The sequence below is a fragment of the Emydura macquarii genome, unplaced genomic scaffold (genome assembly GCF_026122565.2).
Source record: "Emydura macquarii macquarii isolate MOO-44397 ecotype Brisbane River unplaced genomic scaffold, CSIRO-AGI_Emac_v2 contig_2639, whole genome shotgun sequence".
Taxonomy (NCBI): domain Eukaryota; kingdom Metazoa; phylum Chordata; order Testudines; family Chelidae; genus Emydura; species Emydura macquarii.
This window is the reverse complement of record NW_027132776.1, coordinates 1-27,875: the sequence shown is the minus strand read 5'-3', so window position 1 is coordinate 27,875 and position 27,875 is coordinate 1. Positions and strand designations below refer to the sequence as shown.

The following is a 27,875-nucleotide window of genomic DNA, read 5'->3' as shown; positions in this document are numbered from 1 at the left end:
ATTTGTGCCCTGCAAGGATGACATCAACAAACAGAAAACTTGCCTGGTAATAGGTGCAACAAAACCCAGATGCAACTTTTGTCCATCACACCTGTAATCCAATAAGCCCCACAGCTTCAATCTTTGATGGATTGCCAGGGCAGGTGTAGCCACCTGACTTGCCTCTCTGCATGGCTCCAAGCTCAAGGTACAGCTAGCTTGAAACAGGAAGCTGAAATTTTATTTATACAGAAAAAAAATGTATAAACTTCTTTTAAACTTCTTTTATTTAAACTTTATTTTATAAACTTATTTTAATCCTCTTAAATATTACAGGCTAAAAATCTGTTCCTATCTTCCACCATGTAGCAGAGGAGTAAAACAATAGAGTAAGAATGCATGTTGTAATCCTAAAATTGGTGTTCCAAATTTATGACAGAAAGTTAATAGCCCTGAAGTTTCATCTTTGGGTCGTGGTGCTGCTGCATGCTTCTGCAAGACGAACCAAAAAAGGAGAAAGATTAACAAAGAGCTTGTAAAGAACACATGCTGTTACAGCCCAAAGCCAATATCAGGCAAAAATGGAGGACAAGTTCACCCCTGAATTAAACCCTAAGCACCACCAGTAGCTCTCTCCACCAGCACTGTTTGTACACAGGTTGGGCCCAGTGAAGCGTAAGCCTCAAGTCTGTGTATTTTCCAGACCAGCTGAGCAGACCCACATTTGTAAAACCAGATTCGGTGTGCGCCAAGATCCAGGCAAACACAAGGGAAAAAGAATTTAAGAAAGTTGACTGGCAGAATATAATGGAAACTGACGGCCCATTAACTTAACTACAGGGACAATGACAATGCCAGGCACCACAGAGCAGTTTCAATTCAAACCCAAGTATATACTGACTTACTGATAAATTCTTCATCGTTCTCAGGGTCTCTGGATTGAGATGACTAAGATTCTTTCTGGTCAACTCACTGGCTGCTAAACGAATGTTCTGTACAGAAAAGATCACAAGTCTCAGTTCCCCTGTGTGTTACAGGCCAGCACGGTTCTGCTGTGTCAGACTGGGACAGATTAGTTTGTAAGTGGAATCAGTGACAGATCTAAACAAGACTGAAGCAGCTGGATTATCTATTAGAAAGATTGATAGACCTCCACATTGAAGAGCAGGGAATCATGTACTGCTTGTATAGCAAGTGATGGACCCACTGTACAGGAACAGCATAGAAGGGTTATTGGTAAAACAGGACTAGTTGCAAACAGAGAATCAGATGCAGCTTCAGACCAGGGCTCATCTCACATCTTTTCTGCACTGCACCATGGCATGTATTGCTCCCAGTCATTATTTTAAATTTCATTTGGTGCACATCAAAATCCACTCACATATTTCCCTACATTTGTAATAACTTTCTGCTTTACCTCCCCTCCTCCGACAGGGACTGTAATGAGGACATCATTGCTGTCAGCAAGAGGGCTGCCATTTGCAGAGACTGTGTAAACAGGCTCATGTGCTGCAGGGGTGCGGAGACCTGGTGCCTTGAAAACGCTGAAAGACATTGTTATTAATTAAATTATTAGTGAATAACTTTATTGCAGCCAATTAAAACGATCAGCAGCACATTTAATGAGATTTTCCCCAACTAGATTTCAAACATCTCATTTTCAAGGGAAACAGAAGATCGGAGAAAAATGTGTAACTTGAAGTGTCAAACCAATAGAGCTTGTCAGAAACCAACGGAATTGACAACTGACAATTGACAACTGATTAAATTAGGACCTGATTTAAGCTCATCATTTCTCATCCACTTAACTTCAATGAAAGCTCTAGAAGGTCCCACCAGGATTCTAATCTCCAGTTCGGGATGTATAAATCCAGTGACCAAATATTTCCTTTAGACGAGTGGGTAGAGGTAATACACATTTGAAAAAGAAGAAAGCGTGGCCACTGAGTAGGGTCAGCCCAAGAGAATAAATCCAGAGTTACAGGATATAAAGTTATTCACTTATCCTCTTTTTCTTGTTCTGACCTCCATCTACCCTCTTCAACAGAGGCAAAAGCTTCTAGTCCCAAGGCTATCAAAATTCTGAAGCCAAAACCTAAGTCTACGGCGTGATGAGTTCTAGCCATCTTAATGTTCCATATTTTACACTGAAACTGCCAATTCGGTGAGGCCATTTGACATATTAAGGCCAACATTTCAAAAGCAGACTTTGGTTTTAGGTGCACAGCTCCAGATACCCTGAGCCCAATCTTCAGAAATGCTTCGCCCTCACAGCTGCCACGGACTACAGCTTTACTTGAGAACCATGAGCACACCTCTAAAAATCAGGCCCCAGGGGTTACAGAACCAAAGCACCCAAAACTAAAAACAAAAGCCCCCCTCTTTTGAAAACGTTAGGCTTAATGCTGTGCCACATTCTCTTCAGCACAACGTAGCCCCCTTTGACCCGAGCAGCTAATAAAGTTTGGGGACCTGTAGATGTTCTGGTTGGGAATAGAAATTGGTGGTAGCCAGGTATTTCTTTGATGCAATCGTGTTTGTTTAGAAGGAATGTACAAAGACCTATGTCTCTGAATACAGAAAGAACCAAAACCAAAAGGGAGCAGTGTCATGGCTTACCAGCTCCCCAAGCCTCTTTAGCCAACACCACCAGACTCAAAAGCTCACTCTCTTTCTGGCTTTTTCCAGGGTCACATTGGAGCTTACAGTCTCCTGCTGCACCTTTCTTGCCTCTTTTTCATCACCCCAGTATCTTTCTGTGTGTTCTCTTGTCTCACACACCCACATGGTCATAAACCCGGTCGAATCCTTCACACCCAGCGTGCTATTTTCTGGGCAGACTATCAGGCTTTGTTTCAGGCGCGGCCCCTTAACTGTCTCTTACAACTATCTAACACAGAGGACTCATTTACTGCTTGAGCAAGGTTTCAACTCCAGCCATAACAAGGAGTCACGTAGCGCATAACAATATAGGGAGGGAGTTTGGGTGCAACAAAGGAGCATAGACTACGGGCCACTGGACCAGAACGACTGATCAGAGTCACAGCAGAAACATCTGATCCTATTATGGAGAGGAGAAAGACGTAGTGAAAGGGGAACATTTTTAGGGGACACAGCTGGAATCCTAACGGAAACTAACTTGGCACAACAGGGTTCATCATGGAGAGAAACACCCACGTCAGAACTTCATATTTCACTCTGACCTTCCCCAAAGTAATTGACTAGAAATTTGCAGCAAGTAAACACACAGGGAAAGGGGGCTGCAATTTGAGAAGGCAGTTAAGGCAGAGGTTTCTAGAGCAAGAAGAAATATAGTTACCCAAGTTATCCAAAGAGAAACAGAGGAAAAACTACTTTCAAAAGATTAACCTGCCTGTCAGAATAGAAGGGAAATGAAAATAAGCTTAGTCACAGTGGTGAGACTATCTGACTTCTAGGGGGAAAAAAGGTTTTCCTTCTTCTCAATCTCCAACATGATAGGACATGAAAGACTTCTAAGACAGCCTACGTGCCTGGATCCAGCAGTCCCATGAGATGCAAATGGTTTATTTTAAAATTCTATTCCCCCTAGAGATGTCCATCTGGTTTTTGCCCACCAGTTCCTAAAGCAAATACCATTTAGTTCTGGGGATAGTAAATTCCCCAAAATGTAGGAGGCTTCAGTGGAAACATTTTTAAGCAAACTAATCTTGCATGGTGCAAGCTTTACTCCAGTGGTTCAGGACCTAATCAAAAGGAAGGGGAGACTGCAGTTTAGTCTGAGATATTCTGAACCTTTGGGGCACTTCTTCCCAATGCTTACCGAACAGTCGGCAATAGAGATTGTTCACCATTTGGTCCGATCCTCTGCGCCCCCAAGGGCTGGACTGGTCAAGACTCCAATGTTGACACACAGACTTGATGCTCCAATGTAAGAGGGGGTCTGTCTCTGGCCACCTCCATGCCTTGGTTGGTGGAATTTTATCCCAGATGCCACAAGCCACCCAGAGAATGGCATTCGCCACAACGCCGTGAGGTATTCTGGCGACATGTCTGAAAACTATAAGACGCCATCTGCAGACAATGGCCCCTGTAGTCTGTTGACTGGAGTGACCGTAAACATCTGTTACAAATGAAGTGATTCCACTTTATTCCCAGTATACGACGTTGGCATTGTGTGGAATGCCTCCAGCTTTGCCCAGTTTGAACAGCATAGTGTCCATGTTTCGCAGCAGTACAGAGAGGATTCAGCTCGAATTGATCCTAAACTTAGTTGTTGTGGCCGAGATTATGTTGATTCCGTATTTGTTGTAAACGATCCATGGCAGATGCTGCGATACCAATCCAGTGAAGAACCGTCATATGAGAATTGGAGGAATTGACAAATATAGATCCCCAATAGCAAAAGTTGGAGACTGTTTCAACCGTGTGGAGGAGGTTCAAACAATTAAACTACAATTTTGCTGATTGCAGAGTCTATGGCGGAGCATAGTAAGCCATGCACAAATGAATATGGAGTTACATAGTCTCAATCCTGGCTCTTCTGGTGACACATAGTAGTCAAATAATCTCACCTCTCTTCCTCAGTTATCTTATCCTTGATATTTCAGAGTTGTGAAGGTTAGTCAATCACTATTAACACAGCACTTTGAATAGGTGAAGTGTTACATTATGGCTCTTATATCATGCATTGGATAGGGACAGCCACTGCCATGGGGCGGAATGGGAATATGCTGATCTACATTGCAACTGTTCTGCATTAGTCTTGCAGGACATATGACAGGACACACTAGACACCAAGTTAATGCTGGTATTTAATAGACACATTTTGCAGGATACTATAAACATAATTAATGCACACTCACCTGGAATCGAACCTGGGGGTGACAGTGGAGGTCCCCTGCCGTGTGCAGGCATCAGCAACTCGGCCAAGGACTGGAGTAACAAAGTGATTTTTGTTTGACCTGCTCAAAGAGAGTTGCAATGATAAAATGATGCCACTGAAAAGATCATTTTAGCAGCTGCTTCTCAGTTCTGTCCATCTGTTTTATTAGTTAGAAAAGCTGAGAATGATGTGAGAGTCTTTGGAAACTAGAGGTTTCTCCTGATTTCAGAGAACGCCTCTTGACATGGCAGCAATGACTGAAGTTTTATGACAGCTTGATTAAGTGTAAAACCCCAGACACCCTACAAAAGAAGAGCTGATCAGTCACCTCGCCGTACTACTAGACTGGAGACTGCCCGCTGCAGAGTGCCTCCATTTACCCCTGCTGTACCTTTGTAGCTCCTCTAGCACAGTATGCCTTGTCAGCCGGCTCCCTCCCTACTCTATCCAGCCACCCCTCCCACGGCTATGTTGGCAATACCATTTCTGGTCTCCCTTTCCATCCCCACAGTGAAGAAGAGGGATTCACACTACTCCACACTCTTACCTTTCACTAATGTGTCTTACTCTTGCTGATGGAGCTCTTCTGCTCTTAGAAGCTGCAGTTGTTTTGGTCAATGTCTTCACCTGAAACACACAAACTCAGTGAATTATTTACTGTGTCATGATCAAACCACAGCTCACCTCCAGTTCTGAGTAAGTGTTCCCATAACTGAACTAACACTGGTAACAAGAGCTGAAGAACAACTCACTCACTGTCCCCTTCTCAGGGGATCAAAACTGTGCAAAGACCTTTCCCTTTTGAGATCTTGGCATTATCATAGCCTAGAGATGAGCTGTGGAAGACAAAGGGATTTGTGGAGAATTCTTTTCCATAGATAGTAATGTTCCAATAGTCAGAGCAGTCATGGGTAACCAGACTCCTGCTCTGAGAACATGGAGGTTGAATGTACAATTTAAAAGAAAAAAAAAAAAAAAGAGATATAAAATGTTTCTTTACACTTTCAGAAGTAGCTGGGTTGTGTACTTACCCTCATAACAGAATCTATCTAAGGTGCTCAGATACTTTGGGGATGTGGGGCAGTATAAAACCCGCGAGAGAAATAAACCATGAAGCAAACACTCTGATCTCGTGATAAATAGGATGCAGGCTGTTGTACTCGGTGTGTTGGTCACCGGTGTTTATCAGTGTAGGCTGCGTGCGTGTGTCCCTGTGTAGATGCTGTCCCAGCTCTGGCCAGGAAACTGAGACGGCTCTCACGATCGAATGAGTCGACACGACCACAGATTAGCTGAGTAACGAAGGCGCCCAAGCCGGGTTTATTGCATGTGGCACAATGAGAAATGACTTACAGAGTATCTCTGGGTCAGTTTCATATTGGCGGCGTTACAATGGTCTCGGCCCAACGGCGGGACTTTCCGTTATCCCCTAGACCGGACACCGGTATTCCCTCTGACATCCTCTTTTATACACTGTTACATACACTTTCGGTCTGCCCCCTTTCACGTAGGTAGTTGCCACCCTCCTGACGTAGTCTAATACCACCTTTTTCCGTTGATTGGCTGATTTGGGCACCGCCACTCCATGTATCATTTCTACCCATCAAAGTGTCATTTCAGAGAGTTAGTATCTTGGTACCTCTTATACCCACTACATATTTTAGTAATATTTTGGCAGTCTTACAACCTTGCAGAATCAGCACTTTCCTATACCAGTCTCAGTTAACTTGAGTGACCCCTTATACTTCTGTTCACTCGGCTTTTTCCATTTAGGCCTTAGCCTGTTTTACAGGCCTTAAGCTCTCACTTCTTACTACACAGGCTATGAAGCTAAGGGTAAAACTACAGTTTCTCACTGAAGGTTTGAAAAGACACCAAATATATGAAGTTACCCTGAAGGCCCCCCAGACAGTTTGTTTTTTACACATTTCCCCTTTTTAAAAGAAATTCTCTCCCCAATGTATGGTCTTTCACACAGAAACAAACAAGGAAAATTGCCTCTACAGTATTGCAGGGTAACAGTGGAAGAGACTACACAAAGAACTTTTTCAAATGCACAAAAAACCAAAACGAGAAATATTTCTCTCTAGTTTTCCGGTTATAGTCACCCTGGATATTACAAATAATACAGATAACATTTTCATATGGTCATGTGATTTAAGTTGCATCAGAGGGAAATACACATATACTTACGCTAAATAAAACTAGTTTTAAAGTTATATTTTACAAATTTAAAAGAAGAAGATTATATAAACCTATAACGTTAATTAAAACAGGTAACTAGCCTAAGAAAGCAAGCCTATAAGCATCACCTCGATTGACAATCAACTCACTTCCTGACTGGACATCACCAAATAATATCAATTATTTACCTTCCCTGTGTTCGGATTAACATTTTCATCTTCTAGCTCTGGTTCGTCAAGGGCTTTCCTCTCCAGTTTGCTCTTTGCTGCAGGGAGCAAACTAAGTTCTGTTTCCTTGTCACTGGGGTTGATATCCTGTTTGGATTTTTCAGCTAGAAAGAGAAAACAACATCTACATTGAAAACATTAGAAACATTACATTCTTCATGAACAGCTATGGTGAAAAGAAAACTTTCATGACGTGTGTTTGGCAAACAAGTTACAGAACTAGTGGTTATATATACTTATATAGAGATAAAGTAGGATTTCAGAAGGCATAGGGAAATGTGAACAACACTTACATAAGATTCAGTAAATCTAAGCAATCACTTTCCAGATGTAACATCACAGATTGAAGCAACAATTGTTTCTCATTAACTGACATAAGTAGATTTCAGAGAAAGTTGGAAGATAGTTGGCAAGATCCATAAGGAAAGAAAAAACATTTTGCTATTGACTGCGCCCAGAACATTCAACACCGCTTGTAAATAAACTGACCTGTCTTCACCATTTTGAAAGGTGTCTGGATAACTTCTGCTGTTAGTTTGTTTATTTCTGATAGTTCCAAATCGGCCTAAAACCAAAAGCAATCACAATACCATGTGTATTATTAGTAAAGAACTAACTCATTCCTAACTGCCTGCAAACAGCGTACACCCATAATTGCTTTACAGTAAAAATGCTTCTATGCTGCTTTGCGCTATGCTGTGTTCACACTTCCCCAGTATTTTAGAACTGGTAACAGCTTGCAGGACTCGTGCACCATTTAGTACTGAAGGGCTTTATTCAGCTGCTATAGCTATTCCCAACCCTCTCACATTTCAGTCCAGTCCCCATTTCGACATTTTCTGGTTTACAAAGAAATGCAGACTCTCTGATGGCTAAAATGAGTGAGGCAGGGCAAGGCAGGGGAAGAGAACAGTAAGGAAACACTGCTTAATCGATTAGTATCACTGCGAGGCAAGCCAAGATTCTATCGCAGGAAACATAGCTTTCTATAACAAGACTGTTCCAATTGAAAACTTTTGGCGATATGGGCCAGGAGAGAAAGGATCCCAAGACACTTGCCATTTTCCACTTCTTTAAAAATCAAAGGCAGGCACCCACCATCAACCACAGAGACTCAACTTGAATTACAAGGTCAGTTTTCTGAAACTTGAGAAGCCTCTCAGTAAGACAAGCGAAGAGGTAGTTACAGCATTCAGGAACAAGTCTCCCAGTTACCAAATGCTTCAGACTCAGAACTTCTGTACATTTGAAATGTCGCAGCTGAGCCACTGCAGAGCTTTATTGTAGACACTCACTACAGCAAAAGGAAGCATTCTCCCGCCAGCATAATTAATCCATATCTCCAAGAGGCAGTAGCTAGGTTGGTGGAAAAATTCTTCCATCAGCCTAGTGCTGTTTACACTTGGGGGTAGGTCAACTTAACTATGTGGCTCAAGATGTGGATTTTTCACATCCCTGAGATGTAGCTGAGTTGACTTAATTTTTGAGTGTAGGCTTGACCTCAGCAAAGATTCTGAAGAAGTCTATATTAGATGTGAGCCATAACAATGAAGTGTTTCCACAGCCATTAACATGCACTGCAAGGGAAACTGGAAATGTATTTTGGAGAAAGGAGTTGCAAGATTCACCATAAACCAAGTAACTTTTAAACTGATGCAATAGTTTAAATAAAGATTGGTATCCTAAAATCGTTATACAGTAGCACCAGAAAAGAAATATATTATTTGGCTTAGTAGTTACACTAGATGTACGTTACCTACCGTTGCTGCCTCTTCTAGGGCCTCTTTACTTCCTCCTTTAGTAGAGACACAACATTTTTCATTATCAATGTTTAACTAGAATAATTGATGTTATAGTAAAGTTTTAATACTTGGGTAGAATTAAACAGCCAAACAGTGAGCATTTCTTGACAATTAATGACCACTTAAAATAAAAAGAGACCAGTGGGAAAACAGGAATTCTCTTGAACAAAAAATCTGTCGTCATCTGTGAATCCATATGGATGAGATTCAATTTGCCCTTTCCCGTTCCCAAAGATTTCTTTTAAACACATGATTTTGCACTGAGTTAACCCCTTGCCACACTTCACATTGTCTCACGTGCCAGTGAGTTTAAGACCTCTAAAGGAAAACTCCAAATAAGCACTTTCATACAAATGAACTTAGCCAGCATGATGACTTTAAATGTGATGTGTTACAAAAGAAATAATGTAATGTAATGAGAGAGAACAATGACATTAGCGTAAATAGTAATTATGTCTAAATGTAAATGGTGTACATTAAATTAAATTAAAGAAATAAGTGGCATTTCTGAAAATCATGCAACTAGGAAATGTCACTAAAGAGAGCCCACTAACTGGATGAATTTGACTTATGAACTCAGGGATAGCTCTACGTTTAGTACACTTCCAAACTATTTTGTCAACACATATTGGAGTGGATGGACCATACCAAACTAGTCAAGCCAGTTCATCTCTCTCAGTGCCACAGGAAGTCGGAGATATTCTAGGTCATAGAGATTATCCAATTCCTTAAGAAGATTCTCTCCATTTGTTTGTAGCTGATCAATTCTAATTTGGACTAAAAGAAAAAAAGAAAAGTGTTTTGACTGACTACTATGTAGAACAAGAAGTGTTATTTAGGGATTTACATATCAGGGCTTGAAGCTATATTTCTCTAAATATCAGCAAAAGCCTCCCTTGTGAACATGCTTTTCTGGTCAAATCTATTTCATTCTTCCCAAATGAGCCTTTTGAGCACTTTGCAGGGAGCTGATGGTAGAAAATTAACAGAAGTGCATAAGGGTATGTCTGCAGTGCTTCCATGTAGGCACTCCCTACACCAACAGGAGGGCTTTGCCCGTCAGCAGAGATCAGTGGCTCTCAACCTTTCCAGACTACCGTACCCCTTTCAGGAGTCTGCTTTGTCTTGCATATCCCCAAGTTTCACTTCACTTACAAACTATTTGCTTACAAAAATCAGACATACAAATACAAAAGTGTCACAGTGCACTATTACTGAAAAATTGCTTACTTTCTCATTTTACCATAGAACTATAAAATAAATCAATTGGAATATAAATATTGTAATTACATTTCAGTGTATAGTGTATATAGTGCAGTATAAAACAAGTCACTGTCTGTATGAAATTTTAGTTTGTACTGACTTTGCTAGTGCTTTTTAGGTAGCCTGTTGTAAAACTAGGCAAGTATCTAGATGAGTTGATGTACCTCTTGAAAAAACTTTTCATACCCCATGCATGATGGGGATCACATCCTGAAAGAAATCTTTCCTGAACCCTCTCTTCTGGCCTTGAAAGAACCTCATCATCAGAAACAAACTTTCCACAGACCAAGACACATTAACTCAAAGTGGCACCAGGCAGTGCCAGAACAGATGCAAAACCTCTAGACATATTCCACTGCTGCGATGATTAACACCCCCCACCACACCCCTTTCAAAAATCCATGGGTTCTACACATGCCTAGCACAAGTGATGTACCTCATCCAGTGCACTAAATGCCTGTAACAACTGCGTGGGTGAAACCAGACAATCACTATGTTCTTGAATGAACTCATCCAGAAAAAAGATAAAAAGACAAAAATACCACATCACCTGTGGGTGAATGAACACTTTTCACAAAGAGATCACTCAGAATCTGACCTCTCAGTGCTCATCTTAAAAAGGAAACCTGCACAACACCTTCAAAAGTCAAGCCTACGAATTTCAATTAATAACTTTGCTAGACATTAACAATCATGGACTGAATAGATATACTGGATTTATGGCTTATTACTACAACAATCTATACCCACATAACCCCGCTCTCCCAATGACTGGAGAGGCGTTAACAGGACACTTTACATTGAATGGTCCCTTGAAATACGTATTAACTACGTATGCTAAACAATCTTTTCCACCTTGTATTTAGCTGACACTGTGAGTACGTTTCCCAGACCTGAAGAAGTGTGTAAGCTCATAAATGTGGCTCTCACCAACAGCAGTTGATGCAATAAGAGATATTCCCTCACCCACCTTGTCTCTTTAAATATCCTATTGACAAGCATCCCTGGTTAATTCCGGACAGCTGTGAGTGACCTCTGAAAAGAGTTCCTAGGTCAGTCTAATTCCTAGTAGGTCTGTGCCATCCCCACAGCACACTCAGCACAGCTAGCCCCCGGAGAGATGCCTCGGGACAGGGCAAGGATTGCAAGAGCACCAAGAATTAAACCACAGTCTCAAATCCCGCCAAGTCATCGCTCTGGATCAAAGCCATGGCTCGTGCGATGTATCTGTGCTGCCGGTACCGGACTGGAAGGGTCAGTCTGCAGCGTTCTCACGGCAATCACTGTCACCAGCCTCACATTAACTCGGAGCAGCTCCGCAGAGAACCAGTGCGATGGATGTTACCTTCACGGTCAAAGTCCTGCAGAAACGCAGCCAGCCTTTTCTTTTCGGCACTGCTCTCGCTGCTCCCTGGGGCTCTTTTCTTCCTGGACGGGGCCATTGTGTCGGACGGTGCAGGATAGACAGACAGCTGGGGTCACACGGGGACTCTCGGCTTCCAGGATCGATTGCTGCGGCCGAGTCGCCCCGATTTAAACCCAGCGGCCGCCGGGAGCGGTCTGCGCAGGAGCGAGAACTACAGTTCCCAGCATTCCGCGGGGGGGGGTGTCTAGGGCTCAGGGAAGGGAGACCCCAGCGCCCCTCCTGACCCCGCCCCATCGGCCCCCGCGTGCAGAGCCTCCTCCCCCCCACCCCCAGCTCGGGTAGGACTCCCCTCCCCCCGGCAGCAGCGCCCCGAATTCCTCCCGAGCGAACCCCGCCGCCTACGGGCAGCCCGGCCCCGGCCAGCGCCGCTGTGCGCAGAGTGGCTGCTGCGTCCTGGGAAAACGGGGGGGACAGCCCCTCCCCCTACCTGTGTGCGTGTGCGTGTGCGGGGCAGCCCCTCCCCCTACCTGTGTGCGTGTGCGGGGCAGCCCCTCCCCCCACCTGTGTGTGTGCGTGCGTGCGTCAGGGCACAGCTGAGTGCAGCCTCCTGCCAGACAGGCCTGGGATGGAGGTGCGAGACACCCGCTACCGTGTTACATCCGCAGTGTGAACAAGGCAGCCGGACACTCCCCCCCCCAACCCAGCCTGCCCGGCTGCACAGCAGACAGACGTGCAGACAGACGTGCGGAGGCTGCTTTCGACACCCCGCAGCGCAGGGCTCCGGGCAGGGAGTGGGAGACCAGGAGCTGCACAAACGGCTGGCGGCGGGTGAGGAAGCAGAGAGCGGGGCTGCGGCCGGCTGGTGCCGGTGCGATGTGCGGGGCGGGGCGGATCGGATCGGATCGGCGGGATGGGGCCAGACAAGGTTTTCCCGGGGCAGAGGCAGCAGCAGCTGATCCGCTCCGGGCCATCGCGCTGGGCTCTGCACTACCGCGCGGGAGGGGCTCGGTCTGTAACGCTGCACTGCCCCCTAGCGGCCACTCGTATGGTTACAGCCTGAGCCCTGAAGGCGGCTGGGTCCCGCCGTGTCTGCCCCCCACCGTCCCGCAGCTCAGTGCCTGGGGTTCATGGCAGTGCAGACACACTGCGCGAAACCGGAGTGACCCGCTGGTGAACCAGGCCTGTGGTGCTTGGCCCAGGAATGTCCGCTCCAAGGGCCCGATCCTGCCACACATCGCTGAATCCTCCCGAAGTCGATGCCAGCCTCCGAGACTCGGGCTGTGTCGGGGATGAAGAGACAGGCTCAGACACACACAACGGGGCAGAAATCGAAGGGTTCGAGCCTCGCCTGCCATCGGGCGTGAGCAGCCTTTGAACGGTGCAGATCTGCCTTTAAACACGCTCCGGGAGCGGGAGAATTATCTGAGCTTCCATCGGACAGCAGGGGTGTTAGAAATGTCCGGCTACACAGGCTGTGAGTGCAGAGAAACACGTGCACACTCGGTACCGCTGCACGAGACATGGCCGTGCATTAACAGGGAATGTCCGAGACTTGAACCCAGGTTCTCCCGGCCCGCCTCAGAAGTCAGCTCACTGCGAAATGCTGCCGTGACTGTGTAACTGCACCGGTGTGTGCAGGGAGGGGCGCACCAGAGTCTGCCAGCACGGCTCGGAGTGTGGGATTGGGGCCGGGTTTGCTACCATTTGTCACCAGCGGTGCAGGCTACACAGAGATCTTCGTACAGCAGCGTGCGTTAGACAGATGTTGGTACCGCCACAGACACCCCAACCCCCCACACAAACCAACTGACCCTGCCCTGCCAGACCCCCCTACCCCGCCCCCACACACCAACCCAGTGACCCCTGCCCTGCCAAAGACACCCCTATCCCGCCCCCACACCAACAAAACCAGCCCCAGCGCCCCCTACCTCCACCTCACATCCTTCCACCACCCCCTCCACACTGCAAACTGCCCCCACTTCGACCCTTCCGGACACCCAACCCCTCCCCCACAAACCAGCCCAGCACCCCCTACCTCCACCAGACACCCCACCCCACCTCCACAAACCAACTCAGTGCCCCCTGCCCTGCCACAGACACCCCTGCCCCACCCATCAGTAGATGATGTAACTGTGCAGTCTTCTTTGTAGTTCAGAGATTGACTGTTTCAAAATACCAGAAACATTTTTTTTTCCTCTGTTTTCCTTTTCGGTATCATCTCTGACGCTTTTACATTTTGAACTACATTTCTGAAGTTAAACACGTGTGAAAGGAGGAGGGCGGCTCCGTGGGGCTCGGCTCGCTGGGCACGGGGGAGCTGCGGGGGGAACAGAAAAGGGGGTCAGAGACAGGGAGGCACCATCCCCTCCAACAAGAGATGGAATTCGGACGGGGGTGGAGGTCTATGGAGTGGGAGGGGGGTCTGTAGAGGGAGGGGGGTGGTCTGTGTGGGGCATGTGAATTTGGGGGTTTGTGGGGTGAGCAGAGGGTTTGAGTGTGTGCAGGATTTGGGGTGCGGTGGGGGAGGAGGAATCCCCCCCGAAGCTCCCCCGCCCGCTGTCAGCTAACACCTGGAGCCAGGATGGACATGGGGACAAAGCACCCAGCGAGGTGCCTCTGCGGGGCTGCAGCTGCTCCGCGCACAGCGCGGTTTGAGCGCCAGGCGCTGGCAGCAGGTCGGGAAGCAGCGAAGCAGCCGGGACTTGCTGCATGTGACCCAAGGGCCACAATACAAGGCAGCTAGACACAGACAACACGTGTTTGTTCCACTGACCGAGGGGGTGGACAGGGTCCCGCGGGGTCTATGGAGGGCAGGGGACTCCTGTGTGCGTGTGCCGGGAGGGTCCTTAGATCGGGGTCCCCTGATGACTGGGGGTCTATGGGGTGGAGGGGGTCCCCTGGAGGGCAGGGGTCCCTGGCTGGGCGATTTGTGGGGGATGGGGGTCCCATGGGGGTTCCTGGCTGGGGGGCCCATGGGGGCTGAGGGGGCTGATTGGATAGTGCGGGGTCTATGGGGTGGAGCGAGGTCCCCTGGGGGGCTGAGGGTCCCTGGCAGGGGGAGTTTGTGGGGGCGGGGGGGCCCAGAGCGGGCTGGGGGCCCCTTTGGACAGAGGGGGTCTATGGGGTGGAGGGCAGCGCCCCTCACCCCGCGCTCTGGGCGGCCCCGCTCGGACCCTCCATGCACGACTCCGGCCCGAAGCCTCCTGCGACACAGGGCGGTCGGGCGGCTGCACGTGGTCTGCCAGGGTGAGTCCGGGGGCGGGGCGGGGCGGGGTCTCTGCCGGATGACGCGATCAGTGCGGGGGGGGGGGCGGTGAGTCCCTGGGCTCGGGCTGGTGGCAGCAGCCGCCCCTCCCCCACGTGGCTCCCGAGCGGTGTCAGAGGCTGACGGGCCCCTCCCTACCTCGGGTCCCAGGACGCGGCGTCAGGGCCCGGCTGGCGGGAACCGGCCCGGAGCAGGCCCGCGCCGCCTGGTCCTGGCATCTCCCGGCCGCGGCTCGGCCCCGCACCGTGGTATCGGGCACCGAGCAGACGGGAAGGCTTTGGCTCGGGGCGATGCCTTCGAGGCAGCGGGACCGTGCCCTGTTGGTACGGACTGTGCAGGGAGCCGGGCAGCAATGCAGCCAGCCGGGCAAGGCGGGGGTGTGTGTGTCCGGAGCCACCTGCAGCTGTCACAGCGCCGCGGTGGTGTCTGGGGTCTTCCAGTGACGGTCTCTCGGGTCCGTGGGTTTAAATAAACTTCTTGCCAATGAGTCTCCCCGATGCACGTCTCTCGCTCCGGCACCGACACTGTCAGTGGATGATCAGCCTTAAATCAGCCCCGATGGCTCTGCTTGGTGCCGGGACAGAGAGAGCGATCTGCAGCCTGGGAAAGGCAAGCTGTACCTCTCTGCTGTGCGGAACAGCACAATTTTATTTATTTATTTATTAAGGACGTGGGTTACTTTGAAATGAGCCTGTGTGAGAGCTAAATTAATTTTGATCCCTTAGTTAGGACTACTTGGTTTCCATCTTCTGGGTCCTATTCAGGTCTGGAAATTGATGAAAGCGCTGGAAATGCCATATTTTAGGAAGGTGCCTGGGTGATGCATGCTTGAAATACTCTATTAACGTATGGATCAAACCGTCTAAAACGTTGTTTTGCTTTCTGCCTTCTCCAGACTCTTCTCTCACTCCGTATTGTCTGTTGTGTTTTTAAATGGTTGAAATTCTTCGTTCTGCTCTAAATCTGAATTTTTGTACCTTTAGAAAATAACTTGGTGACTGTAGGTCTTAAGTGGCCCTGCTCAAGCAGATGTACTTAGAAAGCACGTAGGCAGCATATGTCAGGGGTTGAGGTTAAAGGCCTTTAACCAGCTGAAACACGTTGTTTCTCTTGAAGTTACTAATGGTGTGGTGGGGAAGGGGAAACAGTGACACTAACAATTCATTGACTACATGGGTAAATCTTTGTAGCCTACCAAACCTCCTTTCCTTGACATCTTACATATGAATAGGAATAGAGTACAATTGGGGTTGCTTCAGCTGTTCAAATGAGTCCCTTGATTTCAGTGGGGCTGCTCTTCTGAATTAGGAAAGCAGGATTTAATCTACGCTAGGGTTTTATTTATGGTGGAATGAGCATATCTACTTACACTTTAAGAACACACCAGTCACCCTCGCATAGATGTAGTGCAGGGCGTGCTAGTCTACCCTTGCGGTATCCCATAAGTGTGACTGGTGAGAGAACTGCAAAGTGAGGCACTCATGTTGGGACTGGGAATATTCACATAATATGTCGTTGTCCAGGGGTGGACTTGTTATTAATCCTTCTCTACAGAAAACATTCCTCCACCTCCATCGGGAGGAATATGAGATATCCTTGCCAACTAGTGAAATGACTCCAAAGGTCCAAGAAGTGCTTGAGATGATCTTGGCTAAATAAGAAGGCTTCAGATGGTTGGGCAATGCTGGCACTGATTGGTCACTTCTGTGAATAAACACACATTGCTCCCTACATCCTATTACATAAACCTTGGAACGTGGCGCCCTGAATCCCAGAGTTCTGTTAGACTGACTAGCAACATGTCTGTCCGCTGAGGTATAAATAAATGGCATCACAGTAAAGTGAGGATCCTGTAGAAGACAGACAATTGGATGCCAAAGAAAATATGTAAAAAACCCAAGATCTGTCCGATTTAGAGTCCGACCACTAACTAGACAGCAGGATGCATGTAGGAACGAGACTAGGCTGGGCTTAGTGGAGGAACAGACTGTGGACAGGAATGAGTGGTGGTGTTGGATTGCTCCCTGAGTCTGTAAAGTTGCTTTGGGATGAGGGAAAAGTGAAGTGTGTATTTCAAAGAGAAACTGCCTTCTCCCTTCCACTATCCCTTTAACTGAAGTTTCTCTTCTTGTGAAGAGCAGAGCTGGGCTACTGCTTGCTTCCCCCAACTGCCTTTGTGTTCCCAGTAGAGGAACTGGCACTACTGGCTGCAGTCGGTTTGAATTTTTGACCAACTTCCATTGGATTGATGTGGGGGGACCCAATGTGTGGCCAGTGATGTCATGCCTGATTGGTTCTAATTTTTTTAAGTAACCAAACTGGTACTTAATATTTTTTTTTCTTACACTTATTTTTATAACCACAGGAAATGGGCTCATTAAATGCATAAAAAGAGCTTCTGCTGAAGTGATTCCAAGGATACTTAACCTGCTAGTGCTCTTTATTGGTGTAATAAAACTGCTGTGGAGAGTTTCTTGCTTAGTGCTTGATTCTTAAGAGGTTTATCATTTTGGATATGGTACCAAAGAATTCAGGTGTTAGAGAGTCAAATGTGGTGTTTTGATGAGGCCCATGTGGTGAAGTAGGATCTTAATTTGCATAGCAAAATTTATGTCCACACTGTAATATGGTCTGTCCCACTTGCGCTGGTTAGAAAATAAAATTTCTAAATTAATTCAGCAGTTAAGGCCTTTAGCTGTGTACCTGATGATATTGAGGCATTCCAGATATTTCCGTTTTCATGTGTCATGCCTTGTAGTGATGGGTTAATGATGTGACATCTCAGAACTTCAGTGTCTCTTAGCAAAATGAATTACTAAAGTGACACAAAACAAGTTCAGTCTTTTAGGTTCATTGAAATCATCTAATTCTCAAGTTCCAGAGGGGTAGCCGTGTTAGTCTATTGCATCTGGTCACTGAATGGGAATAGTGAAAACTCCGCTGAAAACCTTGTGGTTTGGCTTATTGGTATTAAACACTCAGATTTTGTATTGAATGCAAATCAATCAATGCAAATTCTGGATATTCAAGACCTGAATAATCATTGGTTTAGAAAGCATCTAGTCTAACCTCCTGCCTAGATGCAGGATTTGTTGTGTTTAAACCGTCCAAGACAGATGGCTATCCAGCCTCCTCCTGACCACCTCGAGTGAAGGAGCTTCCACAAGCTCCCTAGGCCAATGGTTCTCAACCAGGTGTATGTGCACTAGCGAAGTCAGGACAAACTAATACTGCTCTATACGCTAAAATGTAAGTACAATATTTATGTTCCAATTTATTATATAATTATAAACAGTAAAAATGAGCAAGTAAGCGAGCAATTTTTCAGTAATGTGCTCTGACACTTGTATTTTTAGGTCTGATTTGGTAAGCAAGTAGTTTTTAAGTGAGGTGAAACTTGGGGTACACAAGATGAATCAGACTCCTGAAAGGGGTCCTGCTGTCTGGAAGGGTTGAGAGCCACTGCCCTAGGCAGTCTGCTTCATTGTCCTACTTCACTTACAGTTAGGAAGTTTTTCCTGAGTTTTAATCTAAATCTGCTGTGTCCCATTGCCTCTTCTCCTGCCCAATACACTGGAGACCAAAACTGGACACAGTATTCCAGCTAAGCCTAACCAGTGCCAAGTAGACTGGCACTGTCACCTCTTGTGAGCTGCGTGCTATGCCTGTGTTAATGCAACCTACAACTGAATTTGCTTTTGATACAACAGCATCCCCTTGTTAACTCATGTTGAGGTTGTGATTCACCATAATTTCCAGATCATTCCCAGTGGTGCTGCTGCCATGCCAGTTATTCCCCCTTCTGTATTTGTGCATTTGGTTTTTCTTCCCTATGTGCAGCGCCTTACATTTGTCTTAGTTGAATTTCATTTTATTGTCTATCGCCCGGTTCTCCAATTTATTAAGCAAAACAGCGAGAGTCCTGTGGCACCTTAAAGACGAACACATTTATTTGGATTTTCTTGAGCAGAAACCCACTTCGTCGGATGCAGTTCGAAGTCTTTAAGGTGCCACAGGACTCTGGCTGTTTTGCGAAAAACAGACTAACGCAGCTACCCCTCTGGAACTCGATTTATTAAGATCCCTCTGAATTTTAGCTCTAGCCTCCAAAGTGTTGGCAAGCCTTTTCCACCTCCAGCTTTGTGTCATCTGCAGATTTGATCAGTATGCTCTGTATTCCTACACCCAGGTCATTAATAAAGATGTTAAACAACACTGGACCCAGAACAGATCTCTGTGCAACCGCACTTGAGACCTCTCTGCAATCTGATATTCCATTAAGTTATTCTTTGTTTGCGGTTGTTTAACCAATTATCTGTCCACTTAATGGTAGTTCCACCAAGTCCGCACTTCTCTAGCCTATCAGAATGTCATGTGGCACTGTGTCCAAAGCCTTGCTGTAGTCCAGGTCTATGCTTATGAGAATCAGGCCATAGGAAAGCATTTAGAAATAATTCTGCTATTGTATTACGCTCTTCCCTCACTTTCACTAAGAACATTTCCATGAAAATAAGATCTCCGAGGATTCACCTGCTTCTGATGTCCGTTTTGTATCTGAACTCATAATTCAGGTCCCAGTCCTTGCAAAGCCGTACTCCTGTAATTAAAGATTACCTGCTAATAAGGCTTTGCTGGACTGTACCATTGGTTTGACAGAAGTCATGATGAAACTAACAGAATTAAGCAGCAGAGCATATGAATGCTTAAAAACTGATGTCCCCCTTCCATGTAGGTGTCCTTATTAATGAAAAGAGTGTGGAGTGAAAGAACAGAAATACAGACAGAATAACAGTAGAATTTTTCTTCCATAAGGCATCAGCAGATGTGGAGGTGGTATATTGTGTAGCTTGACTGCCAGGATGTGCTACATACAATGTAATCATCTGCCTATACTTGGTATTAAAGTATTAGCCATAGTTCTCATAAGCATTCTGGCAGAAACTTGCATTAGAGAAGTAATTTCCATGCTACTGAGCTAGTGATTTCTGTCTTAATCACTGCTGTGAGGTAACTGGTGCTGCCATGGCAAACATTTTAAAAGCTGTTTTCAACAAGAGCAGTAATTTAAAAAATGAAGCAAAATCCAAATCTACCTAAAGATCTCCCAAGAATAGTGCGGTTTTATTTCTGATGTATGTTTCTCTGCAAGTGTTTGGATAATGGTGTCCTTTGAGGAATTGTATTACTCCTAGGCTGGAGTTGGAACAGTATCTTATACCTCCAAATAATGAATTGGCAAGAAATCCCTGATTGTCTTGGTGGGGAATGAGCCCCTACAATATATTGCAAGTTATCTGAAGCATTGGAGGAGGAGTGGGGAAACTACAGTGCCTCGGTACGAAGCTGTCTTGAGCATCTTCAGGTTATAGGGACACTTGAAGTCTTTTTCTTCCAAGAATAAGATGAGAAACCAACAGCTCTATGAAACTTTTGTGTTTGGCTGGAAATGTTAAGTCAGAGACTTCTGAGCACAGATTTGTCCCAGGCTGGCAATGACTCCTGTGTCTGAGGGAGTGGAAAAACCATAGATCAGTTTAACTCTTGATTTCTTGACAGGAAGATGGAGACTGCGATGCTGAATTTACAGAATCTGTCTGACCAATTCATTCACCAGGTAGAATTTCTAAATGAAGACAGTGAATACCGTAAGTCATGTCACAGTTAACTAGTGTAGGTTGTTCAATGTGAGAATAGACAACAGCTAGCACATTTTGAATTCTGCACGGAGTACTGAAGAGCCCACTGATGGCTTTGTAGGTAGGTGCTCGTCCAGGTACATAGATTTGGAAGCCAATTTGGTTCATTTGCTCTGCCTGGATGCTTGAAGTGAACAGTTGAACTTTTGGGAAGGATGCAACCTGCTGTAGCCAGCTGATTTTCTTGCACACAAATTCAGAGTTGGAGTTCATAAGCAACAGAATGCGTGGGGGTAGGGGTGTGTGGTAAGCTAATTCGTACCAAAGGATGGGGTGAAAACCTTAGGGCCCCAACAGTTACCTTTTGTTGACATGAGCCCAGGGAGAGTCCATGCTGTCTGGGGCTAACCGTGTCCATAAATAGCAGGGGGAAAACCACAGGCTGAAGGCAGACTTGTGAAATCTGCTCTTGCAGCTTCGCAGGGTGGAACACTTGTATTCCCCTTAGGGCAGTGTTAAACAGCTACAACAAATTGGCTTTTTACTTTCAAGTCAATATTTGTATAATCTAGCTGAATGGGATTGCAGCTCCAGACATCTATACTGCTAATGTACATCTACTGGAGCATATCACAGCAGCTACATTTGAATTTGTTGTTGAAAGTCTTTCCAGCAGGCTAAACTGTGACCATAAAGTAGTCTGTCTTTGTGTTATTTTAATAGCAGTAGCGTTGGCCTGAGGTATGACAGCTTGTCAGTAAGGTTATCTTTTTCTTTAAACTGACTTAGTCACTCACCTGGTTTCATGTTACGCTATCTTACATTGAAGTCACATGACATGCTACAGACTAGAGACTGTGTGGCCAGTAAAGCGTGAATCCTTGATTCTGAAATGGGGGAAGTGCTGGGGTGATCAGCTAGACTGTAGGCTCTTCTGCAGACTTTGTCTTCAGCTGGGTTTGCCAAAAGGCCAGCTGGTCTGTTACCTTTACTTGAAGGCAATCGTTAATGGAAGGTTTTTTCCTACATAAAGGGGGAGATGCTATATTTCTTCTGCTTCCAGCCTTCACTGTTGTTAAGGCTAAGCATCCTCTTCCCAGTGTTTATCCAGTTGGCAAGGAACTTTGAAGAGTTCCGAAAGAAGTATCAGAAGGTGGATCATGAGCTGGCCAGGTACAAGGATCTTCTGATGAGAACAGAAACTGAACGTAGTGCTCTGGATGTGAAGCTGAAACTTGCTCGCAATCAGGTGGATGTGGAGCTCAAGCGAAGACAGGGAGCTGAAGCAGACAGTGAGAAGCTTGTGAGTATCATGTTACCTGTGATATGATTCCTGTGTGGAACTGGCTTTGCCTCAATTCCATGGAGATTCACCTAAATGAGTGTTTCCATGCTATAGATAAGACCACTCAGATAATGTACCTGAACGTGTTGACACACACATTAATTCCTATATTGTATTTAATAGCTATATATGTCTCCCAGGGTACCACCATCTTCAAATATAAGCAAATGGAAGACTCCACTGATTTGAATGACACAGGGCAATAGGCAATGGCACATGAGGCACCTTCATCTGTTTAGAGTACTAGGAATGTTCAGTGTGGTGCTATGATAGTTTTGAAGCTACAGCATGAACTCAAGCAATGTGCAGCTTTTCTGGGAGTTTAATGAGCATGATAGGAACTCTTTTCACTCTCCTGGTCTCAGGTAGAGAGGATATAGATAGTCTCCCACCAGTGGCACGTATGAGGCAGGAATGGAAAGAAATACTATATTACATGGATTTGCAGAGAGCCACAAAATCATGACATCTTACGTCACTGCAATATTGTGAGACATCAACAAATTCCCAGAAGTTTCATTAGGAATCTTGTGACTTTCTGTGAGGCCTTTTGCTGCAGTGGTTCTCCAGCTTTTTAAGGTTTAGTAACTACAGCTATTTATAACCATGCAGGTAGGGATTGAAGCATATTGACAAGACTCTAGTTTGGCATTTAATTCATCCTACGGTATTGTTTGGAAGATTCCATATTGGCTTCCTCAGCAGACTGGAATTGTTCAGCTGTATGTGATCCTTTCATGTACTTCTCAACAGTCTAAAAAGGTCTGAGCTACTTGGATTTATGGGAGACAATAACTGGCACCTAACAAGACGCCAATAAATCGTTCTCTATTCCAAGAAACCTATTTTGGTTCATCATATAGGCTTCATCTGAATAGTGGTTTAATTTTGAAGAATATTACTGCTTCTACTTTAAATTGAGTTGGTTACTGTTGGAAGCTGGGACACCATTTTCTCATTTATGGGTTTTAATATGCTGTTGGAGTAACAAACTTCCTCAAAGCCTACCTGCATAAACTGTATTCAATGTCTTATGGTCTGCCTGTCTCCCATAAATCTGAAGTGAAGCTTTCTCCCCTAACTACTACTGATGTTTTCCGCTTTATAGGTGCGGCAGATCCAGCTGATTCGAGAGCTACTGTTGTGTGAAGCATCTGGCAGTATTCAGCTAAGTGAAGAACAGAAATCTGCCCTGGCCTTCCTTAACAAGCCTCAACCTTCTACTGGGGGTTCTGGGAATAAAAGGTAGCAATCTGGCCATAAGTGAAACAATTGATTAGCACAAATACTTACACTCTTGGATATCTGGTCCCTAGATTTACAGTAATCTTAGGCTGTGATAGAGGTTTTAGATTTTTCCTTTTCAATACTCCAACGCTTCCAGCGTTTTTTCTCCTGTGATCCTGTATTCCAGAATCTTTCTCATGACCTCCTTCCTCAAATTGATCTAATGCATAACATACATTTTTTTAAGATTTGAAAAATTTAAAGCTTTAACTGTTCTTATTGAAAGCTTTAAGAATTGCATATTTCTCACTAACCCTAATTACCCCACGTGATTGCATTTGGATTTTTTTGGGCAATCAGAGGGCTAGAAATAGATTTTCACCAAAAAAACCAACAACTTAGGTTTTGTAGAAAATCTATTTTTGGTACCCGAAATCATATTGTCTTAGGGCTAAGGACCAGTGTTCTAGGACACTAGTATTGCCACCAGAACTTTGTGGGTGGGTTGAGGAACATAAAAACATAGGACAAGGCAGCTTTGTTGAAAACACTTTAATTTTTTTCCCTGTGCTTCCACTCCTGCTATAATCCCACTACTTACTTATAAAAGATTTTTGTTTTATGTAAATGTGCTAAAGTACATGTCAATAGCTAAGCCTTTACACCAATAGTGAACGTAAAAGTGAAGCAGCAGTTCAGAAATACTTCTCTCAGCCACCGCTCTGGCTCCAGAGAGCTACTGAATTTATCTTTGTTTACCAAGGATTATTTGAGGTGAATACAGACTTGAGGGGAGGGTGGGAGGAGAGGATTTGGATTTGTTGTGTATAACTAAATGAAAATGTGTATTGGCTGTCCAAAAAGTAAACAATGTTAGGGAATATAAGGAATGGGACTGAAAATATTTGTGCCCTTATATGAATCAATGGCATGATCTCATCTGGATTACTGTATTCAGTTTCAAAGATATAGCTGAAACTGTTCAGAGAGGAACTAAAATGATTTTTATAATAGAATGTCAAAACCATGTAATTACTTAGAGAAGGGACAGTAGGTACCAAGTAGTGCTCTAAAGAATCTAAATTGGATATTTGTTTGTATCCTTTCTCACAATACAATTTGCATTCCATGAAACTGAAAGCCAGCAGACTTAAAACTGACTTCAGGAAACTTCTTAACGCACCACAAATTAACCTGTGGGATTAATTGCCACAAAATATCACCCTGGCCAAAAAAAAAAAAAAAAAGCACTCTATATAGGGAATAAAAACAGTTATATTAGTATATCTTATGAATGTAAACCTTCATGCTTAAGGACTAAGTCAACAATAAACTAATGCAGATTAGGAAAATTCTTCCTTTCTGAGACAAGATATTCCATAACTGTCCACTGGGGGTTTCTTGCTTCTTCCTCTGAAGCAGCTGACACTAATCAGTGTCAGTGGATCTAAATTAGACAGACCTCTGATCTCATCTAATGTCTGTTCCTAATTTCTTGTCTTACAATCACAGAAACATAGGGCTGGAAAGGACCTTGGGGTCATCTAGTCAAGCTTCGATGCTAAGGCAGGATGAAGCACACACAAACTACCCCATACAGGTGTTTGTCTAACTTGTTCTTAAAAATCTCCAATGATAGGGATTCAACAATCTCCCTTTGAAAGCCAGTTCCAGAGCTTATCTATCCTTATGATTAGAAAGTTTTTCCTAATGTCTAATCTAAATTTCCGTGGCTGGAGATTAAGACCATTATTACTTGTTTTACCTTCAGTGGACATGAAGAACAATTGATCAGTCTTCTTTAAAACTGCCCTTAACATATCTGAAGACTGTAATCCTTGCTTGTTTCCCCCTCCCTCCCTCCCCCCACCCGTGTCATCTTTTCTCAAGAGTAAACATACCCAGTTTTTTTTTTTAATATTTCCCCATTGGTCAGGTTGTCTAAACCTTTTATCACTTTTGTTTCTCTTCTCTGGATTTTCCCCAGTCTTAACTGTGTTGATAGTTGAATAGTCGCAGCTACATTTTGAATTTAATACCACAATACTGAAAAAGCGGAAGGGCATTCTTCTTGTCTGTGCTATGTCGTTTGTCTGGGCTCCAGTCAATGAGAGAGCTTGTATATTGATTTCTGAAGGATCTTTTCTTTGCAATCCGAAGAGGTAGAAGCTTTTTGTGGAAGGGAGGAGCTGGAAGTGAAATTCACAAACTAATAGGTTTTTTATTTTACTTCTTAGACTTTCAACAGTCGATGAATCTGGCTCAATTCTATCAGACATCAGCTATGACAAGACTGACGAGTCATTGATAATGTAACTCCAGTTCCTGAGAATTATCTACCTTCACTCCCCATGTTGCTAGTTCAGAAGTACAGCATCTTGCAACATCATCCATGAAAATACTGCTAAACAAAATTTAAACAGTGTCCTTATATGTTGATTCTTCTGACAGAACTATGATGTGTTCTGATTTTGTGGGGGTGCATGGTACCACAAGATTGGGTGTCTGTTCTTTTAATTACTATTCTGTCTATAGGAACCCAGTATTGCGGTGTTATAACTAGGGCTTCATATCTAGTGTGGAATGGCAAAAAACCGAACTGGCTGCAAGACTGAGCTTGATAAGTTTATGGAGGGAGTGGTATGATGAGACTGCCTAAAATGGCATGCAGCTGATCTGCAACTGTTAGCAGCAAACATCTCCAACGGCGGGAGACTGGACACACGGCTCTGAGTTACTGCAGAGAGTTCTTTCCCAGGTGTCTGTCTAGTGGGTCTTGCCCACATGCTCTGGGTCTAACTGATGGCCATATTTGGGGTCAGGAAGGAATCTTCCTCCAGATGAGATTGGCCTGGGTTTTTTTTACCTTCATCTGCAGCAAAGGGTACGGGTCACTTGCAGGTTTAAACTAGTGTAAATGGTGGATTCTGTGTAACTTGAAGTCTTTAAATCATGATTTGAGGACTTCAGTAACTCAGCCAAAGATTAGGGGTCTATTATAGGAGTGGGTGGGTGTGAGGTTCTGTGGCCTGCAACGTCCAGGAGATCAGACTAGATGATCATGATGGTCCCTTCTGACCTTTGAGTCTGAGCCTTGGTTCCACCATGAAACTGAAAGGGAGCAGCAGTGAGTGGAAGAACAGATTACTAAGGAGTGGAGCAAGCAGTAGAGGCCAGTAAGCGAGAATTCTGAACTTCTGTCCTTTTATCCCTGCTATCAAAATCTGAATGAGAACAGAGGTGAGGAGCTGCAGTGTATGGACGCTGACTTCCCTGCTTATAATCCTCAGGCCATCATGAATGGTGCCAGAGGAAACACTAGATTCATAACTGCATGATGATAAGACAGACCTGTATTATATTTGCCATAAACTCACTGGTCCACTGTTCTTTAAAATGGATTTAATGAAAGACATGGCTAAAGTCTGTAAGGTATCTGCAGAATGCTAACACGATACTTTGTCATACCCATAGAATTTGGATTCCTCTTTGGTGAAAGCTATCAAACTGAAGAAAAGAGAGAAGTGGGTATGTTCTTTCCCGTGAAGTGGTTGGAGCAGTCAGGAGGAACAGTAGGTAGCACTGTGGATACATGTGGTAGTGAAGCTATTCTAATCGACACTCAGGTCTGGTAGTTACTGTCCAACCCCAGACAGATCAGACCACCTAGAAGTGCACTCTGGACTGCACCATAGACAGGAGATGGAAGGCTCCTTCTGCTGTAGTTTATGGAACTGGACTACCTAGATGAATAAAATCCCTAATTCTTTGCATCCAAAAATTCAGGCCTGTTGTGTGGATTCAGATGAAAGCTTTGGGAGTAACTGTCATTTGTCAGCTGGAGATCATGGAGTGAATTCCCACATCCCATGCTGCTTTTTCCAATAGCTTTTCTCATATTGAAGAGGGAAATTACTTGCTTCCTCTGAAGGTCTTGTTGGTAGAGCACTGAGTTGGCCAGCCAAACTTCTTGGGAAAGGTTGTGTTCTGAATCCTTCCTAATGGTCAGTTAGGTTGCTTTCTTATGCAAGTCCTCATATCCTGGCTAGAATAGAGATCATCATCGACTTGAATATCTGCAAACAGTGCAGTGGAATTTACCCCAACCCTTCAGGGAATGCAGTGCAATGCTCTAGGCTTGATGCCCTCAATCTAGTTTAACTGCAGGGGTTCTATTCTGGGGATGGTCACGGCGGTGGAAGTCTGCTGCTCTTCCTTCTCCCTCGGTCTCTCTCTCTCTCTCTCACCGAGCTCCGGGCTCCCTTCCTTTCCCTGCCCGCTGCCCCTCCGCAGCCCTGGAAGGGGCCGTTGGACACACACTCACCCTGCGTGGGGTCCATCACAGCAGTGGACTCTGCTGCGCCACCTTCCCCCTCACCATGCTCCGGGCTCCCTTCGTTTCTCTGCCCTGACTGCCGCCGCTTGGCAGCCTGGAAGGGCCCGGTGGACACACCCCACAGATGGTGGGTGCGGTGGTCGACAATTAAGCCTGGGCCAGACGCTTCGGGAGTTACTATTAAGCCTACCCCCTCCGCCGCTCCGTGTCGACTATTAAGCCTCCCTCTGCGGCCGGGACGGGGAGGTGGAGGCATGCCGCGGACGCTGGAACGCAAGTGGCGACTTGGGGGTTACGGCGGGGGGCAGGCACACCGGCCACCAGGTCAACCCATAAGGAACAACGGGTTGACCTGGTGGCCGGCTGCGCCGACCAACCGGC

At 45.3% G+C, this 27,875-nt stretch overlaps 2 protein-coding genes across 3 annotated transcripts; one reads left to right on the top strand and one right to left on the bottom strand.

The window, feature by feature from the left end:
• Positions 1 to 248: 248 nt before the first annotated feature.
• Positions 249 to 11,761, bottom strand: LOC137164022 (borealin-like). The gene is made up of 11 exons (XM_067564609.1): positions 11,665 to 11,761; positions 9,710 to 9,833; positions 9,327 to 9,337; positions 9,015 to 9,049; positions 7,744 to 7,819; positions 7,216 to 7,358; positions 5,391 to 5,470; positions 4,824 to 4,922; positions 1,397 to 1,523; positions 885 to 971; positions 249 to 471 (listed from the first exon to the last, which is right to left on the bottom strand). Exons 1-11 carry the CDS (start codon positions 11,759 to 11,761, stop codon positions 331 to 333), a joined length of 1,020 nt encoding a protein of 339 aa, XP_067420710.1. The 3' UTR covers positions 249 to 330.
• A 3,244-nt stretch (positions 11,762 to 15,005) lies between these two features.
• On the top strand, positions 15,006 to 25,701 carry LOC137164021 (rac GTPase-activating protein 1-like). 2 transcript variants are annotated; one of them, XM_067564607.1, is made up of 5 exons: positions 15,006 to 15,273; positions 20,507 to 20,595; positions 21,687 to 21,889; positions 23,040 to 23,176; positions 25,396 to 25,701. In XM_067564607.1, exons 2-5 carry the CDS (start codon positions 20,511 to 20,513, stop codon positions 25,472 to 25,474), a joined length of 504 nt encoding a protein of 167 aa, XP_067420708.1. In that variant the 5' UTR covers positions 15,006 to 15,273; positions 20,507 to 20,510; the 3' UTR covers positions 25,475 to 25,701. The 2 variants fall into 2 exon arrangements, with proteins under 2 accessions (XP_067420708.1, XP_067420709.1); XM_067564608.1 differs by lacking the exon at positions 15,006 to 15,273 and adding an exon at positions 15,337 to 15,404.
• The last annotated feature ends 2,174 nt before the right edge of the window (positions 25,702 to 27,875 follow it).